This window comes from Daucus carota, chromosome 2 (assembly GCF_001625215.2).
Source record: "Daucus carota subsp. sativus chromosome 2, DH1 v3.0, whole genome shotgun sequence".
Classification (NCBI taxonomy): Eukaryota; Viridiplantae; Streptophyta; class Magnoliopsida; order Apiales; family Apiaceae; genus Daucus; species Daucus carota.
The window spans coordinates 39,611,834-39,636,838 of NC_030382.2; the positions used below are offsets into that span (position 1 = coordinate 39,611,834).

At 34.7% G+C, this 25,005-nt stretch overlaps 3 protein-coding genes across 6 annotated transcripts; 2 read left to right on the forward strand and 1 right to left on the reverse strand.

The window, feature by feature from the left end:
• The first annotated feature begins 821 nt into the window (after nucleotides 1–821).
• On the forward strand, nucleotides 822–4,049 carry LOC108208791 (serine/threonine protein phosphatase 2A 57 kDa regulatory subunit B' kappa isoform). The gene is made up of 2 exons (XM_017379318.2): nucleotides 822–2,752; nucleotides 3,286–4,049. Exons 1-2 carry the CDS (start codon nucleotides 1,625–1,627, stop codon nucleotides 3,619–3,621), a joined length of 1,464 nt encoding a protein of 487 aa, XP_017234807.1. The 5' UTR covers nucleotides 822–1,624; the 3' UTR covers nucleotides 3,622–4,049.
• Nucleotides 4,050–5,789: 1,740 nt separating this feature from the next.
• LOC108208790 (sister chromatid cohesion protein PDS5 homolog C) lies at nucleotides 5,790–16,276 on the reverse strand. 3 transcript variants are annotated; one of them, XM_017379317.2, is made up of 14 exons: nucleotides 15,981–16,276; nucleotides 13,418–13,621; nucleotides 13,151–13,332; nucleotides 12,277–12,403; nucleotides 11,195–11,392; nucleotides 10,545–10,589; nucleotides 8,934–10,448; nucleotides 8,745–8,840; nucleotides 8,524–8,597; nucleotides 7,907–7,958; nucleotides 7,632–7,712; nucleotides 7,508–7,551; nucleotides 6,584–6,655; nucleotides 5,790–6,474 (listed from the first exon to the last, which is right to left on the reverse strand). In XM_017379317.2, exons 1-14 carry the CDS (start codon nucleotides 16,071–16,073, stop codon nucleotides 6,129–6,131), a joined length of 3,129 nt encoding a protein of 1,042 aa, XP_017234806.1. In that variant the 5' UTR covers nucleotides 16,074–16,276; the 3' UTR covers nucleotides 5,790–6,128. The 3 variants fall into 3 exon arrangements, 2 of the variants coding, with proteins under 2 accessions (XP_017234806.1, XP_063943550.1); XM_064087480.1 differs by having other exon boundaries at nucleotides 5,934–6,474; nucleotides 6,584–6,649; nucleotides 15,981–16,271; XR_010288903.1 differs by having other exon boundaries at nucleotides 6,443–6,474; nucleotides 6,584–6,649; nucleotides 7,426–7,551; nucleotides 15,981–16,271.
• Nucleotides 16,277–20,127: 3,851 nt separating this feature from the next.
• On the forward strand, nucleotides 20,128–24,992 carry LOC108208736 (uncharacterized). 2 transcript variants are annotated; one of them, XM_064087482.1, is made up of 5 exons: nucleotides 20,128–20,411; nucleotides 22,369–23,009; nucleotides 23,794–23,991; nucleotides 24,206–24,303; nucleotides 24,631–24,992. In XM_064087482.1, the coding sequence occupies exons 1-4, from the start codon at nucleotides 20,201–20,203 to the stop codon at nucleotides 24,263–24,265; spliced, it is 1,110 nt and encodes a 369-aa protein (XP_063943552.1). In that variant the 5' UTR covers nucleotides 20,128–20,200; the 3' UTR covers nucleotides 24,266–24,303; nucleotides 24,631–24,992. The 2 variants fall into 2 exon arrangements, with proteins under 2 accessions (XP_063943552.1, XP_017234748.1); XM_017379259.2 differs by lacking the exon at nucleotides 24,206–24,303 and having other exon boundaries at nucleotides 20,129–20,411.
• The last annotated feature ends 13 nt before the right edge of the window (nucleotides 24,993–25,005 follow it).

The following is a 25,005-nucleotide window of genomic DNA, read 5'->3' on the forward strand; positions in this document are numbered from 1 at the left end:
CCGCTCCATGTATATTTGGAAAAATATATTCCATTATTTATATTTAGAATTTTCGGATCACTGAAAAATTCAAATATGTATTGTAAAATAAAAATAAAAAAACAAAGTTATATAAAACACACATCAGTTATCAGTACACATATTAATCATTAAGACACAACTGCAAAAAATTTGTAGCTACTGCCAATTACGATTATTAAAACATGAAACTACTGCCAATGCACATAACCATCCAAGTAAGCAACTGAGGTCCAGTAACATACATATCCAAAACATGAAATTAGCAGTATGTTGAAAAAATGAATACCCAAGTGTCTAATTTATTTTATTTACTTTTATATATAATATATTAGTTAAGTATTATATTATATATATAATAATAAATAAATAAATTTATATATATAAAAGTCGGATCGGATTATTTTCGGATCGGATCATATTAAATCCATATCCTATACATATCGGATCGGATTTTTTCCGGATCGGATTTTTTTCGGATCGGATTTTATTTTAAATGATCCATATCCGCTCCGTTAGCTCTTGGATCGGATCGGGTCGGACCGGATATCCGCTCCATTGACAGCCCTATTCCCCAACCACTTACTCTCTTTCAAAGCAGTTGTAAAGCACTCACCTCCGGTTTGTCAATTTTCGCTCGGTTATGACCGTCTTGTGCATTTTTACAAACTTCAGTGGTTGAACCGGATATTCTGAAACCATGATGGTTGGTGTGTCCACCACTACGAATCTCAATGGCAAAAATGTATTTTAGCCTTATTTCAAAGCATCCGATGTTTCAATGTTTCTTACATCACCCCTTCTCATGTTTTTTTCTACAAATTTCCAATCTCTAACACAACATTCACACACTAAATTTAGAAATATATATCCAATTAATGAATCTTTTTTTCTTTCCTTTTTCCATTTCTTCTTTCCTTTGAAATTTACAATGCTGTAAAACAACAAGAAGAAGATTACAGAACCCCACCTCCCAATATCTTTGCATGTTCCCTCCTTGTATATCTCTATCTTTCTCTGTAGATGCACATAAATGTGTGTAAATGTTCACGCTTTAATGTTCTTTAAATCAAAAACTTAAACTTTGCCTTTATTATTTAAAAAAATTCAATCTTGTTCATTCATCTCCCTCTCGTGTATGATAAAGATTGTTGATTTATCTTTTTGACATCTGGGGTTTTGTTGAAGAGCTTCACCTGTCTTTCTTGGTAAAGATGTTTGCTCTGGGTGGTTTTTCAGGTTCATTTTCTGATATCTAGATCTCAACTTTTTTCATTTTCTAGAAGGGGCTTTCTGCTTTCTTTGATTGTGTCTTGGTCTATTTTGTGTTGGTGAATGATTCACATTGAGGGTATATAATTTGATATCTGGTTCATTTGCTGGTTGCTCTGCATTTTTCGATATCTTGTGTTGTAATTTGAAGTCTAGATCTAGGGGGTTTTGTTGCAGATCTTGAGTTATTGAACAAACTTTGATGATTTGAGGTATAGCTAGGGTTTTTGGGCTACCCCTGTTAAGGGTTTTGTAGGGATTGTATATGTATGTTGAATTAGTGGTGAGTACTTTAATTTGAGGGATTTTAGCTGTATCTTTTTGTATATTCAAAATGTGGAAGCAACTTTTTAAAAGACTTCCTAGGAAGTCACTGAAATCTGAATCCACTGGCTCTCCGAGTAATGGGACTGCTCCATTAGGCCAAAGAAGTGGAAATGCGGGCACGGGCCGAGCAAACGCCACTAAAAGGACATCATCAGCGGTTTTTCCAGCTGGTGTCATGTCTGGAATTGAGCCCCTTTTGCCTTTCAAAGATGTTCCCAATTCAGAAAAGATGAATCTCTTTATCAGTAAGTTAAGTCTGTGCTGTGTGGTGTTTGATTTCACTGATCCAACTAAGAGTGTTAATGAGAAAGATCTTAAACGTGTTACGTTGATTGAGCTTCAAGAATTTTTGTCTACCGGGGCACCAAAATATACTGAACCAGCAATCCTTGCAATGTGCAAAATGTGTGCTGTTAACTTGTTTCGAGTCTTTCCACCACATTATCGATCTAACACGCGTAGTGGTGAAAATGATGATGATGAACCTACATTTGATCCTTCTTGGTCACATCTACAACTTGTGTATGATATATTGCTCAAATTTGTAAGTTGTCCCTCTGTGGAGCCTAAGGTCGCAAAAAAGTATATAAATCATTCATTTATTTTAGGATTGCTCGATCTCCTTGAGTCTGAGGATCCACGAGAAAGAGAATGTTTGAAAGGTATCATGCACAAAATTTACGGCAAGTTTATGGTGCACCGACCTTTTATTCGTAAGAACATTAGCAATGTCTTCTCTCGCTTTGTAAATGAAACTGATCGGTGCAATGGAATTGCTGAGTTATTAGAGATATATGGCAGTGTGATTACTGGATTTGCATTACCTTTGAAGGAGGAGCACAAGATCTTTCTGCGGATGGGAATAATTCCTCTGCACAAGCCAAGGGCTTTAGGGGCTTACTTTCAACAGTTGTCATATTGTGTAATGCAATTCATAGAAAAGGAGCCAAAGTTGGCCAGCACGGTGATCACAGGGTTGTTGAAATACTGGCCAATCACCAATAGCCAGAAGGAAGTTCTGTTTTTGAGTGAGATAGAAGAGATTCTTGAAATAATTAAAATGGATGAGTTTCAGAAGGTTATGGCTTTATTATTTCGGCGAATTGGATGCTGCATCAGCAGTTCACATTTTCAGGTATATTAATGATTTTTACTATTCCTTTTAAATTACTTTATCTTCTATATGTTACATTTGGTTATCTTATTTGTTAAAACTGTGTTGTATACTTAGAAGTACTTTTAGTGATTCCTCTTATATATATACAATTTGGAAATGAGGTTAAAAAAAGGCGATTTCTTAATATGCTTGGAGATCTATTAATCATATGTTGTGGAACCCACTCCCTTTTTAGGGAAAACCTAAGGTTAAGCTTGTGGGACTACGTATGAAATATGCTCAACTATGATGTATCGGGTGAGACTGTAATATGACTATATGAGACTGTCGGAAAAAGATAGTTCGTATTATGAGGTACAACAAGAACATATCCGTGCACATCAGAATGTGAATTTTGGAAGTAGAGTTCAAACATCTACAGTTTAGGGAAATACGTTGGAGTGAGAGAGTGATAGATCATGCTTTACTTATGTTATATGGTCTTGGATACTTCTATAGTTACTCCTGATTTCTTATATTGAACAATAATTTCTTAAAGTTTTCTGTGTTAGGTGGCTGAGAGAACACTGTTCCTCTGGAATAACGAACATATTGTGAACCTAATTGCACATAACAGACGTGTGATCTTGCCACTCATATTTCCAGCCCTAGAAAACAATGTGCATAGCCACTGGAACCATTCTGTTCTCAACTTAACTCTCAACGTGAGAACAATTTTCTCGGAGATGGATGATGAGCTGTTTTTAGACTGTCATTCTCAGTTCATGGAGGAACAATTTAAACTAACACGAGAGACAGAAAAGCGGAAAGAAGCATGGAAGCACCTTGAGAATGCAGCTAGTCGGCAACCAATAGCTGGAAACACAGCCGTCTTAGTGAACCCGTAGCAATCTGAGTGATCTTTTAAAGGAATAGCCCGATTTTCATGTGGTTAACCACAATGATGGAAAAACACGCATCTGTTTACGGGTTGAGGTTTGTACTTTTTGCTGGATCAAATCTATTGTTGTACCTTATAATCCAATTCCTACCCTTTGGTACGATTCTTGTCAACTGAAGTGCTATATGGTTTTTCCAGTAAAGAGCAGTAAGGAAAAGCATGTTGTAGAAAATGACATCCTTTTGTAGCTTGGCTGATTACTTTCAATCATTTTTTGTGATTTAAATTCACATTTGAAAGTTTCATCTTCTATAGCCAAATGTAATTCTTAGAATATATGGGAAGGCGAAACTGTCCGCCTTCTCCAGATGCTTACTGCCATTTCAAAGAATTGCAGGTACTTTCGTTGTATATTCATATTTCTTTTCCTGTTTATCCTTTAAACTAATTTCTAAAAAAATTGAGCGATGTGATGAAAATTTGACAGTACTGTAAAAGCAGTAATGTCTTTCTAAGAGTAAATTTCTATTTCTTTAGTCATGATGTTCTTGGGGAAAGCATGTCACTGCTGAAGCAGAAATGGTAACATGAACAATCTATTGAACTAAAACAATGATTAATTATGGTTAAAAATTGCTGCATTATATGGTGAACAAAAAGTATATGTAATTATGCATGCACTGTCCAGGGCAGAAGATGATTGAAATGTTGGCCATCTTATAGAAAAACAAAAAACAAACAAAAATGTCCGGAGTATTTTTAGGAAATTGAGTTGTCCATATTTAACTACCGTGAGTTTCATCAGTTACAACTTGGGTTTCCATATTAAATATATTTATCAAGAAATATACTTTCTCAACCTTGAAAGAATGAAGAAATGATTTACAAAAATGAGAAAAGTCATATAATATTAGTCTTTTAGTTCCACAGGATAATTATGGTTTAGATCATACAAAACACAAAACACAAACACAGAGCGCATTTGACTGAGACCTCATATTCATGTGTTAATGTTTGGATTAGAAGTTTTGTTGTGACGAATGGGAACCTTATTCTCATTTAATGGCTAAATCTTTCCGAGAAGATACACATTCTCACACCTCTCATTCTCATTCATGATTCTCATTTTTATCTATCATCCAACGTCCCTATAAATTTTACAATATATTTAAAATATATGTTATATGGGAATGAATTTGGAAGGAATAGAGCGGAATAAAAACTATATTAAAAATAATTCTTACAGTTCTTGCCGCTCCTTCCTACCTCTATTATGCCGCTCCTTCCTACCTCTATTATTTTAACATAAGCTCCTTCCTACGTCTATCATTATCAAGTTGGTCACTGAAGTGGGTTTAATGTATCAAGTTGGTCACTGAACACAAAACAGTATCAAGATGGTCGCTGAAGTGGCCATAAATATCAAACAGGTAGCTTGAAATATAAGTTCGAGCAGTAAAAATTTTATTTATAAAGTTTTACACATTATTTTTGAATGTTACCAAAGCCAAGTAAAAGATTATGATTTCTAATATTTATGATAATATATTTAGATTTTATCAAGTTTATTTATTATTTATTTTTAATTAAAACAAAGAAAATAACTATATAATAAAATATAAATAATAAATAAACTTGATAAAATATAAATATATTATTTTAAATACTAGAAGTCATAACCTTTAAGTTGGTTGTGGTAACATTTAAAAATAATGTGTAAAACTTTATAAATAATATTTTTACTGCTTGAACTTATATTTCAATGTACCCATTTGATATTTATGGTCAATTCAGTGATCATCTTGATACCGTTTTGAGTTCAGTATCATCTTGATACCGTTTTGAGTTCAGTGACCAACTTGATACATTAAGCCCACTTCAGTGACCAACTTGATAATTAACCCCTTAGTTTTAATCATTCGGTTCCATTCCTTCCAATCAAACACAACAATCTCTAGTATTTTGAATATTTTCATTTACATTAAATCATTTCATCCAATTCCTTGCAGCGTGCACTTGAGTAAAGAGTAAATTATCGTTTTCATTTACTTCAAATCATTTCATCCGATTCCTTTCAGTGTGCACTCGAGTAAATAGTAAATTATCACGTTTGTGTCTCGATGGTCACTTGCTTACTTGAGGGCTACAGACAGCAAAATCACTTGGAGCAGACAATAAAACCAAAACCAACACTCAGAAAGTTCCCTAGCTAACTAAAAGTTATTTAACTAAAAGTTCAACATGTCTCTAAATTTAAAAAACAAAACAGCTATTCTCAGTTTCTGCTGCACCCTACCTATAATTTTCCTAATCCAAAAGTATTTAAATATTAAAGATACATATATCCCAGAATGTATCGACTATCATAATCCTACATCGACAACCAAACTATGAGTACATCCTCATTCAAAATAAGATACAGATAGCGATAGTGATGCGCAACCCCTAGTCAGAATCCCTTCTGTATAATATAAAACATACTAGATTATACAATAGCTGCACCAGCCTCAATGCTCAATATCCTCTTCTCCGCTTCTTCCCACTCCTCCCCCCACTTTTTCCAGCTTTGGGTGTTCCAGCTGACTTCGCTTTGGCAGTTTCTGGTGTTTTGCTAGAGCCAGATGACTTTCCCTTCGATGTATTGCTTTCTTTAAGCTTGGACAAACTAGACTTCACCTTCCGCGTGCCACTTGAAGTGTTGCCACTTTGGTGTGTCCTATCCATAGAGTCATCTTCACTTTCCTCATCTTCTTCGGAACTAGCAGTGATCTTAAATGTTTTGTCTTTTGCTTTGGCGTCATGTTTCTGACTAGATTTAGTAGCTGTGCCCTTTAACTTGTTTGTAGCAGCAGTGCCACCTCTGCCACAAAACACCACGATTACATATTTAAAGCACATGCCAAATATCTCTTTAACTACCGGCAATAGAATATACAACAGTTATAAAATGATTATAATGATAAACGAACCTTTGAGGTGATACATCCATTTGTTTTTGCTCCAGTTGCTCAGGATTCCTCCTAGCTCTTTTCCAACTACGACTAGTCATCAGAAAGGACATAATTAATACGAACGCAGAAACTAAATTCACTGGGACAAGAAACAAACACTCTTACAAAGCACACTGAAGTAAGCATGTTGACAAAATCTACAGTTTTTGTAGACATTCTAAGAGTAAACTACTTAACAGAAACAACATGCAGTTTAAGTCTGAAGAAAATATTTTACACAAAACAAATACACACAAAAAAAATACACAGGAGAAAATATCTACAATATATGTTTTAGTCTGGTAGTCATAAAGGAACAACTACTCTCTTATCAGCAAGTCAGGTGCAATAGAGAAGTTTCTTATCAGCAAGACAGCAAGGCAGGCACAATACAGAAGTGCTTCAATATTAAATATTTACTTGCAAAGAAAAGAATCTACAGAAAGCAAATTAAACAGCAAAAGTTGGTAGAATATCTGTGTATGCCAAGAGGCCGAAGACCTCTAATACTGATAGTATTTATATCATCTATTTACCCGTAAAAGATCATTTGTGTTTCATCAAAAACCACACATTAGCCTTTGTCAATTTCTGTTGATGCAAAAGACCACGAACTCTTACATCTTCCTTGGTACTAATATCATTTCATTATGTAATGTAGTGTGTTTACAGGTTCAGATGAAGGACCATGAATATAGTATAGGGAACTGTTCACAAGCCGATTAATCATGGTTACTTGTAATGACAGCTGCTTTATGTTAGACTAGTTGGTCAGCACCTAATTAATAAACAGATATTAATAGCACAGGTGCAAACTGGACCTTTAAGCACTTGGATCAACTAAAACCCCTGGAGATGTGAAGATATTAAAGCTTCATAATTAGCTGACAGCGAAACACTTACGATTTTGCAGAAGAACTAGGATTCGAATCCTTATCTCCTTCCTCCTGCCATGTAGCCCACCATTAAACTTTGTATCCTAAATAAAACATGAATGGAACAAGACATGTAATATCTAATAAATCACCTGCACTGTTCCATCATCAACAAATTCCCACTTCTCCTTTTGCAGAACTAGCACTTCTTCATCTCCGTCAGTATATGAAACCTATTTCAGAATTATTTTATACAATAAGGAAAGGAATTAGTTACCAGTCCATATAGACCAAAGATTAAGGTGATTATAAGAAAAGAATATCATTAAGCCCTACAACACACACACACACACACACACACACACACACACGTATATACAAAAGAAACACCCAAACTCCTGCCCAAATGCGTACATTGGACCCTTACCTTGTGTTTCTTCCTCCTAACATCAAATGACTCTATGATACCTTCATAGTACCTGGAAAAAAATATCATTTGATGTCTATAAACAAGCATTTCCACTGGTACTTGAGAGAACTAATATAGTAGCTGTATCTATACAGATAAAACCACTGCAGGAAATAAAATTACAATAGCACCTATACACCAAGGTCAAAGTCAACCAGATAGTTCTAATATTCAGAAACTATAGTCATCTGGAATTCATTTGCATTACTAAAATTGAAATGTAACTGAGTGGGGTCGAATCAACATATATAAATGATCCAAGACTAAAAGTAAAGACATCACATATGCTGGATTAATAGCACTGGAACTTGGTAAACAACATACTTGCACAGACATTTTCATAACATAGTGTCTTCCTTCCAATTGATCAAAAAAATAAATGCCCCAAATTTTAATATTTTTAAACCAGGGCCTTTCCACTAGGCAATGTCAGATCACATGGGCCAATTTTCATCCCTGCTTTGATGGGTGGGTCTAGAAGTCAAGCTAGGTTAAAGGAATTAAAAAAGAAACTAAAAATAATGGGGCGTGATTTGCTGATGTACTTGTTTTATGACGAAAAGTTAATTACTTACTGTTTATCATCAGGCCACCACACTTTGACCCTGGCACCAACCAGGTTCTCTCCATACTCTATATCACCGGAACCCTAAATAAAACGCAGGAGGGAGAATTATGTTAGCAGAACTACGGAAGCAATTTAATCAATCATCAAGATCAAGCAAACTAATTATATAGTATACATGTAAGGTAGCATTAAGAGAAAAAAATTTCTATTACAGGACAGTAGCAAGACCTTATAGTCACCAGGTGTCAGCTTCCGTTTTGAATTCTCTCTAGGATCATTTTCTATAAGAGGCTTTCTCGTGGACTTTGGGGATGTTACCATACCCTGCAAGTTTCAGAGCAAGGTTTAGAACAGAACTATAAATTTACACACAGCAGCAGAATATAACTATTGAAAGTAGAGTACATGGTTTTCAACCTTAGTCTGGGACTGCGACAAAATTTTCTCTTGTTTATTCTTATCAAGCACAGTCCTTTTGGTAGCATCCTTTTTCCGAGAATCTTTATCCATGTTGGTTTTGTTCTCCTTCTTACCTGGTAGCTTCGCCTCTGACACATTCCCCTTGCCTGAATTTTTCAGAGATTGTCCCACGGGTTTGCTTGTTTTCTCCTTATCTGAATGCAGCGATACCTTTGTGTCTGAGTCACTTCCATCCTCATCGGTCTCCGACACAATCACCTTAATGGACTTCTTCGGGGGTCGTCCCCTGCGTCCGCTTGTTACCTCCTTACCTGATTGCACCAAAGGCTTCGCCTCTGAGTCTCTTTCATCCCCCTCACTGGCAGACAGTGCCAACTCTTCCTCTTTGTCACTATCATCCTTGGTATCCGTTTTGGATGTGCCTCTTCTCTTGAGCATATTGCCCTTCTTAACACGAGAAGTTGCCTTCTTGGTACGAATGGCTTTCTTTCCAGATCGCTTAAAATCACGAATTTTATCATCTACCTTCTGCGAAACAGGTTCTTCGTCTTCTTGAGCTAGGTTTACTTTTTTCTTACCAGAGACCTTTTCTGAATCATTACTTCCGCCAGATGGGGAAATAAGACCTTCAGGATGTTCATCTTCTTGGTCTGAATCCCCTCCATTCTTCCTGGGAAGCCCTTTAGCTTCAATGTCCAAATCACTACCCCCATCTGCAGTTGCTGCAGTATCAGAAAATAGATTGTTACCCGACTGATGTTCTTGAACAAAGTTTTCCCTCTTTCCAGATTGCTTTTGGGGCTTAATTTCCGAGTCACTGTTAACCTCAGCTGCCTCTTCCGGAGCACTGTCCATTGACAGCGCATCTTCCAGAGCCAAACTAAGTTTCTTCTTTTCAACATTTGTTTTCAGTTTACCTTCCGTACTACTTGTTCCATCAATTACCTTTTTAAGAGCAGAATCCAGTTTACCTTCCGTACTACTTGTTCCATCAATTGCCTTTTTAAGAGCAGAATCCACTGATGCAAGCTCTTGAGCCAAAGTATCTTTCTCCTTCGACACACCAACCTTCTTTCGAGAACTCTCTTTGGAAAGACTTTTGCTTGGGGACAAAGAGACCTTAACTTTACTGTCCAACATTTCAGGTGGAGAAAATGGCAGCTCTTCTTTGTCTGGAGAAGCACGTGCATCCTTATCCAATGAAATAGGGACATCCTGGTTATGGCTTGGCGAGCTATTAGCTTTGTCACTTGCTTTCTGACAAATAATCTCAGTTTCTATGTCACAACCAATACGCGAAGGTTCAGAAGGTTTTGGAGAGCAAGGTTTTCTTCCTCTTTTCTTTTCAGTTCTTTCTTGCTTATTATCTACTTCACCCAAGTTCACAGTATCTATATCATCCTTGTCCTCTTTGTTTATGTTAGTATTCAAAGGCTCGGTACTGAGACTATTATCATCGTGCTTCAATGGAACCTCTTCACAAGCATGTTCTGGAACAAGCTCTTTTGCATCCTGATCAGAAGAGTATAAAATTCAATGCAATAATTTTCGTGAACCAATTAAAAATAAAGGAAACACAATTTTCAGGTGCAAAATCAGACAACTAACCTGGGGCATCCCATCAGAAGATGTGGTCATTCTGCTCTCCTCAACCTGAGATGAATTTCAGAAAGTAAAATTTAAGAATCAGGTCAGTTAACTCATGTGTGCAGGTGCGCGCGCGCACACACATATATGGGGAGGGAGGGAGAGAGAGAGGGGGAGAGAGAGAGAGAGAGAGAGAGAGAGAGAGAGAGAGAGAGCATGTAGAAAATCACATCACCAATCAAAGATGAGTTTTAAGTAACAACATCCCTAAACCCAGCAACACAAATTAGGAATAAAACAGTGACAAGGTTTGAACTTCTATCCAAGGCCACCTTGATCTTTTGACCCTAATATTTACAGACACAGATTAATGATCACACCTACCCACCCCCTCAAGTCAACTGAACACCCACAAAAATCTAACCACCACCATGAAAAAAATTAAAAAAATAACAGCCAAAAATTAGGATTAGAGATGCAATAAGACAGAAATTACAGACAATTGCAAATACAGCCTCAACAACATTTAAAACTTCAATATAAGAAACCAAAAATATAATTGCAAGAGAAACAATAATACTTTCCAGGACTGTTAATTCAAAATAAGGTATAAAGTCCATCACAGGAATAATAGTTTAAAAAGAGCTTTTATTGTTGCATTGAATGCATACCAACTGCTCTGCAACAATATTGCCTTCTTCATGCACAACTTCACCATTTGATCCATTGCATATTGTAGTAACAATTTGACTGTAATCTTCTAAAGAAAGACCCGAGGATTTCACAGCTTGTTTTAGAAAAGGCTTAAGCTTGACTGCACACTTTGCAAACACACTTTCCCCCAACTTACAGGCAACAGATGAATTTTCCTGCAAGAAATAAGTGTGATAGTTAGTGATGGCCACTCAAATCAGTAGGCAACAAGCAACCAGATTGCCTCGTCATTTTTACTACCAAATGAGATTTTATGCATGTTTAGACTCACAATATCCTCTGCCATCAATATTTAATATAAATGTATCATCAATATTTAATGAATGTATACCGAGCTGTGACCCTTCAAAGTCTAAAGAGCATTATCCGTCCAAAACACATGAATTTATGTTACCAAACCCAAGGATACCACCAACTCATATTATTAAGTGTGAACATAGTTAAAAGAGAGATTACGCGCCAGCTTATACACTAAGCAAGGTTGTATCTGATCACACAGGTAGAGCTGTGCAACTATGCTGAAATTTAGAGAACTTTAATGAAGAGGATTAATATGTCAAAAAATTAACATGTGATAAGCCTCCTGTGGATTAAATTCATCATTATGCTTATCAACACCAGTTGTATCTATTACAGTGACTTTGATGTGACCTGATTTTTTAATTAAATGCTATCAATGTTTATGAGCAGTATCTTTTTAGCATTTACACATGTCTTATGTGTCTTCATTTAATGTAACAAGCACATCGCCGCGTAAGTTCCCAAATTCACTGTGTGCTTCATTGCGCATTGCGCGTTAAATAACTATGAGTCTAACTCTTTAAGAAAATATATTCTAATTAATATAAGTTTTTCAATGTGAGCGCATTTCCCAGTTTAAAAGAGTTGAGAGGAAATCATCACACTTTAAGTGATGGTGCACATCTTGCGTTGTCTGATACATCTGTTTCATGAAGAACATGCTTTAAAAGGTTAAGTAGAAATAGATGCTTCTGCAAATCTTACTATAGGAATTAACATGCATCAAATAGTTGCTGACCTCATTTCCCCTTTTCAAAATAGCCAGTATGGGCATCAAGAGTTCTACGGAAACATCTTCACTTTCTTCCAGTACAACAGTCATTATTGTTTCCATGGATTCGAAGATATTTTTTGGATGGTCGTCCCTGAAAAAAAAATTAGCACAAAAATTATAAGCTTTCAGAGAAAAAAACGCAAATCCTTTATCATGAGCAACTTACAAGTTAAATCGCTAACTATATCAGGCCAAATTTTCTGGGAATTGACATGAAAGAGCGTTATTACTTGGTCAATATAAAGGCATGCATGGCTAATTATAAAATTATGTCAGAAACAAGTTTAATGAAAGGAAGGTAGTTTAAAAGCCAAAAATGTAAATGGTCACTAAGGTGTAGACAAAAATCCAGGTGTATAAATTTCATATAAAAAGAATACGAACCCACAAGGCCAATAATAGTTTCGATATCAACAATAAAATTGTAAATCATGTTCCTTCATTGAAAAAAGGGTTGGTGTCAAACACTTAACATCTACTCGTACGAAATCAACTTGCCACTCAAAACTCAATATGAATTACATAATTAAGAAATTTGATATTAAGCTTATATATAGCAATTGAATAAAGAGGTCTGTATTAAAATGACCAATGCAATAGTCAACAAAAACAACCCATGTATGCTAAGTGTAATATCATGACACTAATAGTCATCAAGATCACAATAGCGTTCCATAGATTTACTAAATATCCCTATAGCCCAAATCATACTAATCACCAAAAGAGCTACGACAGAGTGATATGCAGAAAGAAAGGGATAGTGAAAGTAATGTGCATTAAAGTAAACATCACGTCCATTTTTAAAAAATTCGCTACAGGATTTGACAAATGTAAATACCTTATTGACCTGAGGAAGTGCTTGAACATCTCAATGATCAGCCCATCACATTCCAGATCTAGCATTACAACACATGACCTGATCTTGGCAACAGTTTCAAGAATGGATGCACGCTTGTCATACGATCGGCTGGACATGTCATACAAATCCGCAAATGATGATACAATCAGCTGAAATACTTCCTGCATACCATAAAAGCAAACGGCATAAGAATTAGGGAAACCGATTATACAGAACCACAGAAAACTTATAAGATAATGTATATACCTTCATCTTGTCATCATCGTATGGGGCTTCTGGTGCTGTGATCCTAGTTATCTCACTGATGCAAGATGCAACTGAAACTTGAACATCAGCATCCGCGTGCCTTATAAGGGGTTCGGCCAGCAAAGCTTTCGTTATTTTCGAATAGGCATTTTGAATTTGTGTTGAAGGGGACTGATCTACCTTTTCTAGAAGATTCTCAACTTGCTAAAGGAACATAAGAATCGAACAAAGTGTTAGAAAAATGCAATTAACAATATATGTCGGTCTGTCAGAAAGGCGATTTTAATGAGCTCAGATCATAAAAGGAATATACATTATTTTATTTTATTTTTGTCATAAGTAATATTCATTATTGTTTCTACTATATTGAGAGATACTTTTAACTGCTTTCCAATTATAACTAATCCTGTATGCTAAGACTGACTGCAAATTTAACAAAAGGGATGGCGCATAGATCATCAAACTAAGCATGCACAGTACCGGGGTCCAGGATTAAAGATGATAAATATAACAGCATAGTACACAAATTTGAAGAAAACTATGGGGCCGTTTGGATTAGCTTAAAAGAAGTGATTTTTTGCTTATAGTAAAGAAGTGGTGTAGAAGTGAGAAGTAAATAAGTTAATAAAGTGTTTGGAAAAAAAGCAGAAGTTGTGAGATAGAAGCTAGCATTCTCAACTTCTTAAAAGTGCTTCTACTTCTTTACACAAACGGGTCAAGAGAAGCAGAAGCAAGAAGCAACGTTTGCTTCTTGCAAACAAACACCCCCTATATCTGCCAACATTTGTGAATCTGGTGATGATTAAAAAAATCACCACCATCTTCTCTCTTCTAGTATTTGTTACCACAGACCTATCCAATCAAACACCCCAAATGCAAACTGGATAATGAGAGATAAGCTGCTATCACCTCAAACTTTTCAAAACTAATATAATCCCGGTATATGCCACACAGTCACATATGTTCTAGCATATGTATACAAAACACTACAAATAAGAAACCGCATATATGTTTCTTGTGTGGTGCCTTTGGTAGGACAACAGTCCTTCAAAACCCTGATGGTCAAGAGAGAGAAAACCGCATTGGAATATGGAGATCATCAAAAATTTCCGGTACATTTAAAAAATATATCATTTTGGACTTTATATATTAGTGATCAGAATCTACTGGCATAATAATCAAAAAGAATAAGCATGTTATAAGCAAAGTGCTCGATTACCCCCACTCCTTAATTCACCTCGAAGACCTGTGTCTAACACTCAAACATGGGAATGACACTTGACACATTATTTGGGGAGGCAAAAGCATATTGTGGAGCCTAAAACTTGCACGTGTCCCAGTTGGACACTTGTTTTAATTTTCATATAACTAATGGGGGAAGTACCAATAAATGACAAATAACAAAAAGAGAATAACTAACTGGAATTGAGCAAATACACGCTTTCTTTTTAATTCACTTAATTATCCTGCAAAGGCGAAAACCTACCCAGGTCATTTAAAGAACTAAAACATTGAGATAATAACACGGCAACATCCTAAATTATTAATAAAAAAGGCCAGGAGATAGCAATATAAATACATCAGGCATATCTATAATAACCAAATTTACATAATATATATATATATATATATATATATATATATATAACTGTGTCTGTGTGTGTGTCTTCTGTCGGTATGTAGTAAAATAAGAGTTGAATGATTCAAAAGTAAACTTAGTTTAAAATTAAGTTGAATTCTCTATATGTTATCAGTTACCTGAAACCTACCAAGGTAATTCAAATAACTGAAAATTTGGGATAATAGCCTAGCAAAATTCGAAAAGAAATGTGACATGTATCCAAATTCAAAAAAACATAATTACAAGATTTGAATAATTAGATACATATAGTAAATAGTGAAACAAAAAGTTGAGTAATTACACACTGAACTACACTAAATGACTAAAAAAAATTTAATTATTATTGCACAAGTAAAAACTTTCTATACCTATCACACAACAATATCCAAAACTACCAGGTAATTCAAAGATTAGGGTTAGCAGGCCACACATCAAAATCCGAACATAAATCATTAACGTACCAACTAAGACTTCGCCGACAACGATTTCTATATGCATCAATTAATAACTCCCAAACCTACTAAAATAATTCAAAAATAATGGACAGTAACACCGCAAAATACCACATTTTACACCAATCGCAAGGCATAACAACATGCATAAATCGTATCATAACCAAAACAAACAACAAATCGAATACTCAACATAAACACCCACACATACATACACATAGTGTAAACAACAGCCAATAATCAAATTCAAAAAACCGCGCGCAAAGAGTACACTAACATATCTGCATACACACATACATGTAAACAACAGCTGAATATCCAAATTCAAACAATTACACACACAAACATTTATATATATTTAAACAAACACACACACACACAACAATCAATTAATTGATTCAAATTGATACAGAAACAAGCAGTTAAACAATTAAAACAAAAAGAAACATATATAGATACGAAGAATTGAGTAGATCTAGGGGTGAATTACATCGAGAAGAGACAGAAGCTGATCGACTTGAGACGGAAAGTGGTGGAGCCTGTTGCCAGCGTCTCGAAGCCTCTCTACGAGCTGTTTCTCCATGAATAATTTACGGACTCTAATTGTGAAATTGTGGAGATCTGTAACTTGAATTCAGAGACCATACGAACACGAGATTGAAGCAGGTTCGAAAACCCTAGAAAATCAGAGGGATGAAATTGGGGATTTTTTAGTGCAGTGAGTGACAGTAAGTCTCGAGTCTTGCTCTCACATTACATGTGTGTGTGTATTTGTCGAAGTGAAATAGTGTGTGACAGATGGACGGGATTGATTTGATGGAACACGTGTAGACCTCGAGGAAATTGTAAATATTTTTCTAGTATTTTTCAGAAATTCTTACCACCATTTAGGGGTGGTAATTGGGATGTATTAATAGTGAATTTTCTGCAAGTTCCTGTGTTAAAAGAATTTACTAGATTGTTTTGGAGTTTAAATTATTTGATAAAATTTGATGATATTTGGTTGTCATTTCAAAAGACTTAGTCAAAGTTTTATACTGTTTTTTTAAATTTAAGAGTATTTTAAGTTGTCATATAATTTATGATGATGTTTAGGTAAATGTGTTTTTCAAAATTAAACAAAATAATAGAATATAAAATACACTATATAATATAAAAATATATGATTTACATATTATATTATATATATTATTTGTAATCCACGGGGATGTTTACGCCATTTCTGATAATGATGAGGTACTGGAGATTTCTGACGGTGTTTTGATAATATGTGATAGTAGAAATTATCTTAACATTATATTTCTTATGTTGGTCTTGCCGAATTTTTAATGTTTTGGTGATGCGATACTTTTTGTTGGAAAATATTATTAATAATATTTAACTCATAAAAAGATTATAGTTAATAATTTGAATAAATAATATAATAGGATCAAGGGTATTCAATATGGTTACAAAACTTTATTCATTTACACTATAGCGGCTTGCAAGACACCATTGTTTGATTTAATATTTAATAACTTTTTTATATTTGTTTTTTGAAACAAAGGTGTTAATATAATAATAAAAAAACGTACGACATCTACACCAATGATTGAGTCGAACAAATAATAAATTGCAATCGTCTTTTCTCATGAACGACAGTTAAACGATATTTTGAAGATAATATATATACAAATACAAATACTCACATCATGCATTCTCGTTGAATTACCGATACCCTCTTCATTATGCCAAGTTGATCATAACTGCGATTTCATATAAAATTTCATCACCAAATCAAGACCCCTGCTTCTTATGAAAAAAATGAAAACAAAGCTCTCACCAAGAAGAGAAAACAACCAAGATTGACGATTAACTCTCTATTCCGAAAAGCTCTGTTTGAATCGAATAAAAATGTAAATCGGAAACTCCGATGATGTATATCTAGAAAACACAATCAAAAAGGTACAATTCCTTCCATGAAGAGGGAGATTATTGAAGAAAACAAATCAACTGTTTCTGTCTTTAAGTATCTTTTGACGTATCTTGGATCCATATTTTTTATATTGGATTACTTCAATAAATTTTTTTGACGTATCTTGGATTCGTATTTTATAATTTAATAGTAGTTTCATTACTTGTTTAATTATTTCGTATCTATGATCAACTATTTGAATCTTTAAATAATTTAACTACTGCTCTATATGTTTTTTAGTTCAAGAATTATGAATTATTTGTGTGATTCTTTTATTATATGTGTGCAACCACGTCAATTTCATGGTCAACCCCTATCTATCAATTCATTATGACCATGAACAACACTTAAGCTACAATTAGTTTTTAAAGTAAGTCCAAGAGTGTCCTAGTTCAAGTCTTAAATATAATATAAAAAATAAAAAAAAATTAGGTTAAGCCGCCTCCCTCTCCTCTATTAGGGTTTGTCCATGTTTAAGTAAATCGGGGGGCTTCCACTGGTTTTCTCCAGTAGAAAACCTCAACCCCTTCATTATCTTTTTAATTTCCTTTTAATAAACCCAATCTTTTGGGTGTTTGTGTGTCTCTCCTCTTGTAGTGTGTGTTTTGTCACTCCTTTTGGAGTGTTTTGTTATGTTTTTGTTTAGTTTTGATTGGGTTTAATTCGTGTGATATCTGTTGAGAACGAGTTTATTGATATTTTTGGTGATCTGTAAAGACTGTATCGAATCTGGGATGGTGGCGATTATTGCAGGAGCTCACCTTTCACGACCAAAGATTGTTCATCCTTCATTAGTTTACATTTTCGGCATGTCTATAGCTGGTATCCGACATGTAGATAGCTGGGGTGCCTTCGGCACGTCTATAGCTGGTGTCCGGTGTGTAGATAGCTGTGGTGCCGTTTCTTCAATCTCAATTTATGCGATTGGTGTTTCTGAACATCGGGCTAACAATAGTTTTTATGTGATATGGTCAATTGCGATGTTACTATTTCCAGTGATGTTGGTGCAATTTGGATCGCTTGGAATGTCTTTGATTTCGTTTTTAGTTTCAAGAATTTTTAAATTATATGTGTTAAACGATCAGGAAACAAATCATCTAATTGTTTATGTTATTTATTTTACCACCTGATTGTATCGACAGTCAGGGGTGTGTCCCGACTGTATTATATTCAAGTTAATGAAATCTCCTTGCATTTGTCAAAAAAAATGTAATATAAAAAACTATGTCATAGTAATTTAGTTAATATTTTACTAACCTCAACTTCAACAATATGCCTTATACTCACTATATGTTTAATTTATTTTCATTTGTTTTCAGTTTTGATTTTATTTCGGTCTTCGGCTTGTATTTTCATGTTGTTTTCTTTCCTTGGTATAGATTTATTTTTGCTTCTTTATTGTAAACAGTGGTCTTGATTTGATGATGAAATTCTATATGGAATCGAAGTTCTGGTCAATAACTCAAACGATAGCTCCATCTGGGCCTGATGAAGAGGGTAACAGTAATTCAACGAGGATGAATGAAATGGGTACTTGTATTTGCATAACATTTATCTTCAATATATTGTCTAGTTGTCTCTTCATGAGAACGAACGATAACAATTTACTTTTTGTTCGACTCGATGTGCCGTATGACTTTTTATTATTATATTAACACCTTTATTTTTTTTTAAAAAAAAGGCACTTCATTATATATTAACTACATGATCATTATAAATAGTATCAATTAAACAATAATAATAACTAACCATTAGTTTTTTTTTATCACATGCTAATCTTATATCGAGACAATCGAACAATCACTCATTGTGATTATGATGATGACAATAATAATAATAAGAGATATATAAATAAATAAATCAAATTAATTATTTCATATCCAAACACCTCAAAATAAAAGTTCACATATCTTGTAAGCAGCAAATTTGAGGTATCATCGTTATAGTCTTCAAGCATCAACGTATATACGTCTAATTTATAACCAATTTTTGTTTCTTTATATTACTTTGTGCTCATCATCCACTCCATGTTTCTTGATCATGACTCATTTGTCTCCACATCTCTTTCAGATACAACTATCAGCGTGAGCATGAGTAACACCGTAATATCGACATAAATCATATATATGATAAGATTGGTAAAATCCACAAGTTGAAGCGGAGAATTAGCACTTAAAATGGTCAAACAATATTTTCTAAAAAACCTAAGAAGACCCCTCTCATTAAGCTCATTAATATTATTGAACACATGATATACGATTCATTCTAGTCTGAGAAATTGAACATCGTAAGAAATACTTGAGTGCAACATTTCACAAATTTAACAAAATCAAGTCAATTATTATTTTACAATAATATATTTAACTAATTTAGCAAACTCATTAGCTATTCTGAACATTTTTAGAAATGAATTATCTTGTTAAAAGCATTTTCTTAAAACTTAAATAAGATACTTATATTTTTCACCCAATTTTTCCTTAGTGTAAGTTGTTTCCACAAAAAAGATAGGTAAATTACTTAATTTAGAAATCAGATCACTGATTTTTTTTTTTTTTTTAACTGAAAAGAGTATATATAAATTGTTGAACCGAAAACGAGATCGAATTTATCGAATATCCTTCTTTCTTTGCAGAGAAAAGGTCCCACGAACATGTGTACTTTTTCTTGTCTAACTACTGACCACCCACGTAACATTAAAGATTTGGGCTCAAAGCAGGCCTCTCTCTCTTCTCTCTCTCATTTTGCTCAATAATAAAATGGCTGCTGCAAATGCATTATGGCAGAACATCAAAGGGTTGAATAATACAAATAAATTCTCATCTTACAACAACAAAAAGATGATCAATCACACCCAGCTTCCTAATTATAATACTCACAAGAACATCATTAGTTGCCGCCAAGCTTCTTCTTCCCCTGCCATCTCAACATCCACAGAGCTTTCTTCTTCATCATCATCGTCTTCTTCCCGTAAGTAATCATACCCATGATGTTTTTATTGTTTCTTTGTTCTTTATGCATGTTTGTGTTCCAAATTATGGTCTGTTTGTTTCAGTGAGATGTTAAATAATGGTCTTATTAGCTGTGTTTATGTGAAAAGTTGTGAACTTTGATTTCAATACTAGTGATTAATTGATAATCCCACTGTAATATGTGTTAAAAATACCTGGGTTTTGAATATAGGAGAATTCTTATCTCTTGAGCAAACTTATTAGGCCATCAATCCTTCTTTATATAGTTTGACTTTATTGTGCTACATGATGATTGTCTGAAGTCAATTAAACAATATTCTTTAATATATGGAAATTAGTAGCTAAATGCACAATACTACTATTGTGCTACTATCATAATTGCAGGATTCGGGAATTGGAACTAATCGTTTGACCTACCGATTTAGGATTTATCGGAGATTTTTTTGATAAATGGGGGATTTTTAGTCAAACCGGAGTGTAATCGCTAAAATATTCTTCAAGAATTAATCGGAGATTTTTAAATAAATCAGGGATCTTTAGAACACCTACTACTATATGCAAATACTAAGCATCAGGAAGACAGGAACTAATATACGTGGAATTTGTATTTTGTCGTGTTCTGCGATATTTGTTAAGTGTTCTTAAAGTTTATATCTCTTCTAAAGATTAGTTGTATTTTTGTTGGATATGATAACCATTTTTGTTTAGGATAAGTACCGGGTTCTTAAAGAATTGTGATCTTCAGTGGTGTTCCATAGAACCTTATTTGAATAATGATATTATCTATATGAATAGGTATATAAGAAGCATAATCATGAGTTTGTGTCTGTGTAGTATATAAGAAGCAAATAGTGACACGGTCTACATAATTCGAGCAATTCACACAGAGGCATAAATCATAGAAATGGTAAAAAGTCTAATAATTTGTTGCCAGCAGTGGTTAAGAAGCAAATGAGGAGTACTGGTGCAGTAGTTCGAATGGTGTGTTCATAGTTGACATCTCCTATCCCTTGACTAGTCAAGCAGCAAATTCTGATGAACAAGGATTAGAATTATGTTATTGAACCAGGAGTGCAGGGTTTTCCTAGTGTTGATGCAATATCTAGAGGCTTATACGTAATTGTAAAAGGAAAGATTACAAGTTAATAAAAAATTTGCTCAACTTTAAATGGTGATATCTCTAAGTGTACTAGAAATTCCGTGTTACATAAGTAGTCGTCTTCACAAACAGCACATTTATTGTACATGCTGTTTCATGAGCTACGACATGGAGCATCAGAAGGAAACTCTTTGTCGGGTAGCTTTCAAAGATGAGTGAGTAGGATGACAGTAGTATTTGACACTTGGAGTTGAATTTAGATGACAAATTGATTTTTGATAGAAGTGGTCAGTGCAATTGCATGTATAGGAAATTGCGTAAGATTGAAACAATTTTTCCCTGCGCTATTATTTTATCGTTTAACTTTCTGTCTTGGGTTTTTTTACTCTCTTGTTCTAGTGTATAAGTATTGTATGTCTTGTGCTGTAGATTTATTTACTGAAGTTTTTCTTCCTTAACATATATCCTGTTGTCCTTATACATATATATATTTCTGAAAATTTATTTTCTTGGAACTTTTTCTCTGAAATTATCCTTCTACTCTTCTATATATATGATATTCGTTTTTAACCTAGATAAAGCTTTCTGGTTCAGGTTGACCTACTCATAAAAGAAATTGAAAATGGGGAAAACATATGGAGATCATGTTTAAAAATGAGTTGTATTATATGGTATAAGACAATATAGCAGTGAGTGTGTCCTCTCTTATGCTGCATTACAAAAATGGAACAAAAGATTAACCACACCCTAACATCTGCAATCTGCACGGACACTGAGTTTGTTCAAGTAATAGTGTACTTTCTTCTTCTATAACCTTATCCACACTGTTTTCCTTCTGTTTTTATGTCTGGTGAAGAGTGGCCTGATTTTGCCAAACGCGTATCTGGTGAATGGGATGGTTTTGGAGCAGATTTTTCCCCTGAAGGAAAACCATTTGAACTTCCAGAAAATGTTGTCCCTGAAGCTTACAGGGAATGGGAGGTTAAGGTGCATGATTGGCAGACTCAGTGCCCTACTCTGGCTGAACCGGAAGATCTCATTGCCAAGTACAAATTGATCAAACTACTTCCCACAGTTGGTTGTGAAGCTGATGCTGCTACAAGGCATAGCATAGATGAGAGACATATAGGTGGAGCGGAAAACAATGTTTCTGCTTTTGCTTATCAATCTAACGGTTCTTATGCAGCTGTTTGGTGTGTCAAAACTCAAGATACATACAATTTACTTGAGTTGGAGCACTGCTTGGTTCATCCCCAAGATCAGGAGTCACGTGTCAGAATAATTCAGGGTATTCGAGTTGAAAATAGCAAATTCAAGATGCAGAATATCAAAGTCTTTATTGAACAATGGTATGGCCCTTTCAGAAATGGGGAATCACTTGGTGGATGTTCTATTCGTGATACAGCATTTGCTTGCACCGAGGCATTAAATAGTTCAGAAGTAGCTGGGATATGGCAAGGCCTAAGTTCTGTCGCCATCTTCCACAACTCTCAAGAAGTAACTTCCAAAATATTCTCTCAATTTTTCTTTTACTCTCTAGCGTTACTGCTTCTCTTTGCTATGATTATTAATGCACAGGCATGCACACTCACCCATCAATCGTGAGGCTAGCAGATTTACTTTGGTAGCCAGGGACCCAATTCTTGAGCACTGCTTATTTTCTTAATTTGTTATGATCAATCGATAAGCTATTCATTTTGGATGTGTTTAGTTAAAACCTAATTATAAGAGCATGCTTAATACTTTAGTGTTATTAATCAGATCTAATGACTAGCATTACCTTATAATCCCCTTGTAGGCATTCTTATATATCAGGGTCTAAAAAAAAAAAATCCCCTTGAATAGGGGTTTGTTTAGAGCTCCGTATGAGTTGTCAAATCATGTCGTATTTCTGTTCTTAATTTACATCATTAACTTCCTAGACAGGTTTGCACCTGAACTTCTACTGTATAAAGTAATATTGTCAAATCATACTCCGAAGCAACACTATAACCTAAGAAGGTAGTGCTGTGTGCAGGGGGCATAGCCACTGTGTTAGAAGTGGGGACAATTGACCTCTCTGAATTGGCAATACATACGCAAGTATTATACTAAATATAATTAACTTTGAATTTCTGCTTCACTTAATTAAAAGATTGCCCTACTTAAATGATTTTTTACATGTTATGAATTTTTGTCCGCACTACCATTAATTTCTGACATGCACCCCTGCTTGTGTGTGATGTGCATAATGCAACTCCATGTCCTTCAATCTAAGTAATTGTGCTTCTTGGTGTTGCAGAAGAATATTCAGGAATTTGTTCAAAATAAGACCCAGAACTTAACAAGAGATGGAAGCAATCTTGTACTGTTACCAAGGAAACTGTGGTGCTCCATGAAAGAAGACAAAGGGGAAACACACTGTGAGGTGGGATGGCTTTTTAGCGAGGGAAATGCCATTACATCAAAATGCACATTTTCAAGCAATGCTGAACTGAAGGTAAGCGCGCAATTTTCTATTGAATGCCGGAAGAGTTTTGACATATCTTGGCCTTGTCACTTGTGTGAAAGACCATAAATAATTTATATAAAAAATTTATCTCTGTTTTGCTTCTACATCTTGCAATTAAATGCCAAGTAGGAAGTTGCTGCAGTTTATATGGACATGATCCCATCGATGTAACTTCAGTAATCCTTCACTTTGGTTTATTCAGAATGTATCTGAGGGCTTTTTAAGTAATGCACTTGGTGACAATAAACTTTGTTGGTGCTAGCTAGCTTATGTCTTTTCCGTGAACTGCAAGTCTGCAAGGCAAGTACCTCTATGCCGTGTTTACCAACTAAACACACTCGGTGAATCTCACTCATGTGTGGGGACCTTAAAATTGTTATGCCGAGGCTTCTGCTTCATTCTGCTTCATAATTTGTTATACTGTGTTTTGTTTACTTTTGATATAGCCTCTGGTTTTAATATCCTACTTTTCTTGTAAATTGCTTATGTTCTTCAATTAGACGACCTGAACAAAATAGAAAGTTAGTTGTAGTTGGGGTAGATTATTGCATGGTAATAGTGCTGGACTAGTTCTAAACCAACCTGCCTGGTAAATCATTCCCATCTAATGTTTGGTCAATTTTGCAGGAAATTGCCACATCACGTGAGACTGCTCTACCGCAATAGTGTGTTTTCCCTACCAAAAATAACACTATGGAAAGAAGCTGCGGACAAAGCAACTCCGAGTGACTTCAGCAGATGAGAAAAACACTAGTGGAAGCTGATGCAATGCAACCCTCATAGACCGGAAAGATATTTTCGCTCAAGTACTGCTCATTTTACGGGTTAGATCCAAATATATGGACTTCAAAGCAAATTCTAGGTGAATTTCGATATAGTAACACACTTGGTCACAGAAAAATGTTGAATGAGTGAATTTGTTAACATATCAATAAATGAACATATTCTTTGTTATACATTAAAGAAGAATTTTCGATTTTAAGTGTGTATATTGTGATCTCT

Coding starts and splice junctions, on each gene's coding strand:
- LOC108208791 (XM_017379318.2), top strand. CDS start 1,625: ATGTGGAAGCAACTTTTTAAAAGACTTCCTAGGAAGTCACTGAAATCT. Junction 2,753..3,285: donor TCAGCAGTTCACATTTTCAG/GTATATTAATGA, acceptor TTTCTGTGTTAG/GTGGCTGAGAGAACACTGTT.
- LOC108208790 (XM_017379317.2), bottom strand. CDS start 16,073: ATGGAGAAACAGCTCGTAGAGAGGCTTCGAGACGCTGGCAACAGGCTC. Junction 6,656..7,507: donor CCTAGTTCTTCTGCAAAATC/GTAAGTGTTTCG, acceptor TCTGATGACTAG/TCGTAGTTGGAAAAGAGCTA. Junction 6,475..6,583: donor ATGGATGTATCACCTCAAAG/GTTCGTTTATCA, acceptor GTTTTGTGGCAG/AGGTGGCACTGCTGCTACAA.
- LOC108208736 (XM_064087482.1), top strand. CDS start 20,201: ATGGCTGCTGCAAATGCATTATGGCAGAACATCAAAGGGTTGAATAAT. Junction 23,010..23,793: donor TCTTCCACAACTCTCAAGAA/GTAACTTCCAAA, acceptor TTGGTGTTGCAG/AAGAATATTCAGGAATTTGT. Junction 23,992..24,205: donor CAAGCAATGCTGAACTGAAG/GTAAGCGCGCAA, acceptor TGGTTTATTCAG/AATGTATCTGAGGGCTTTTT.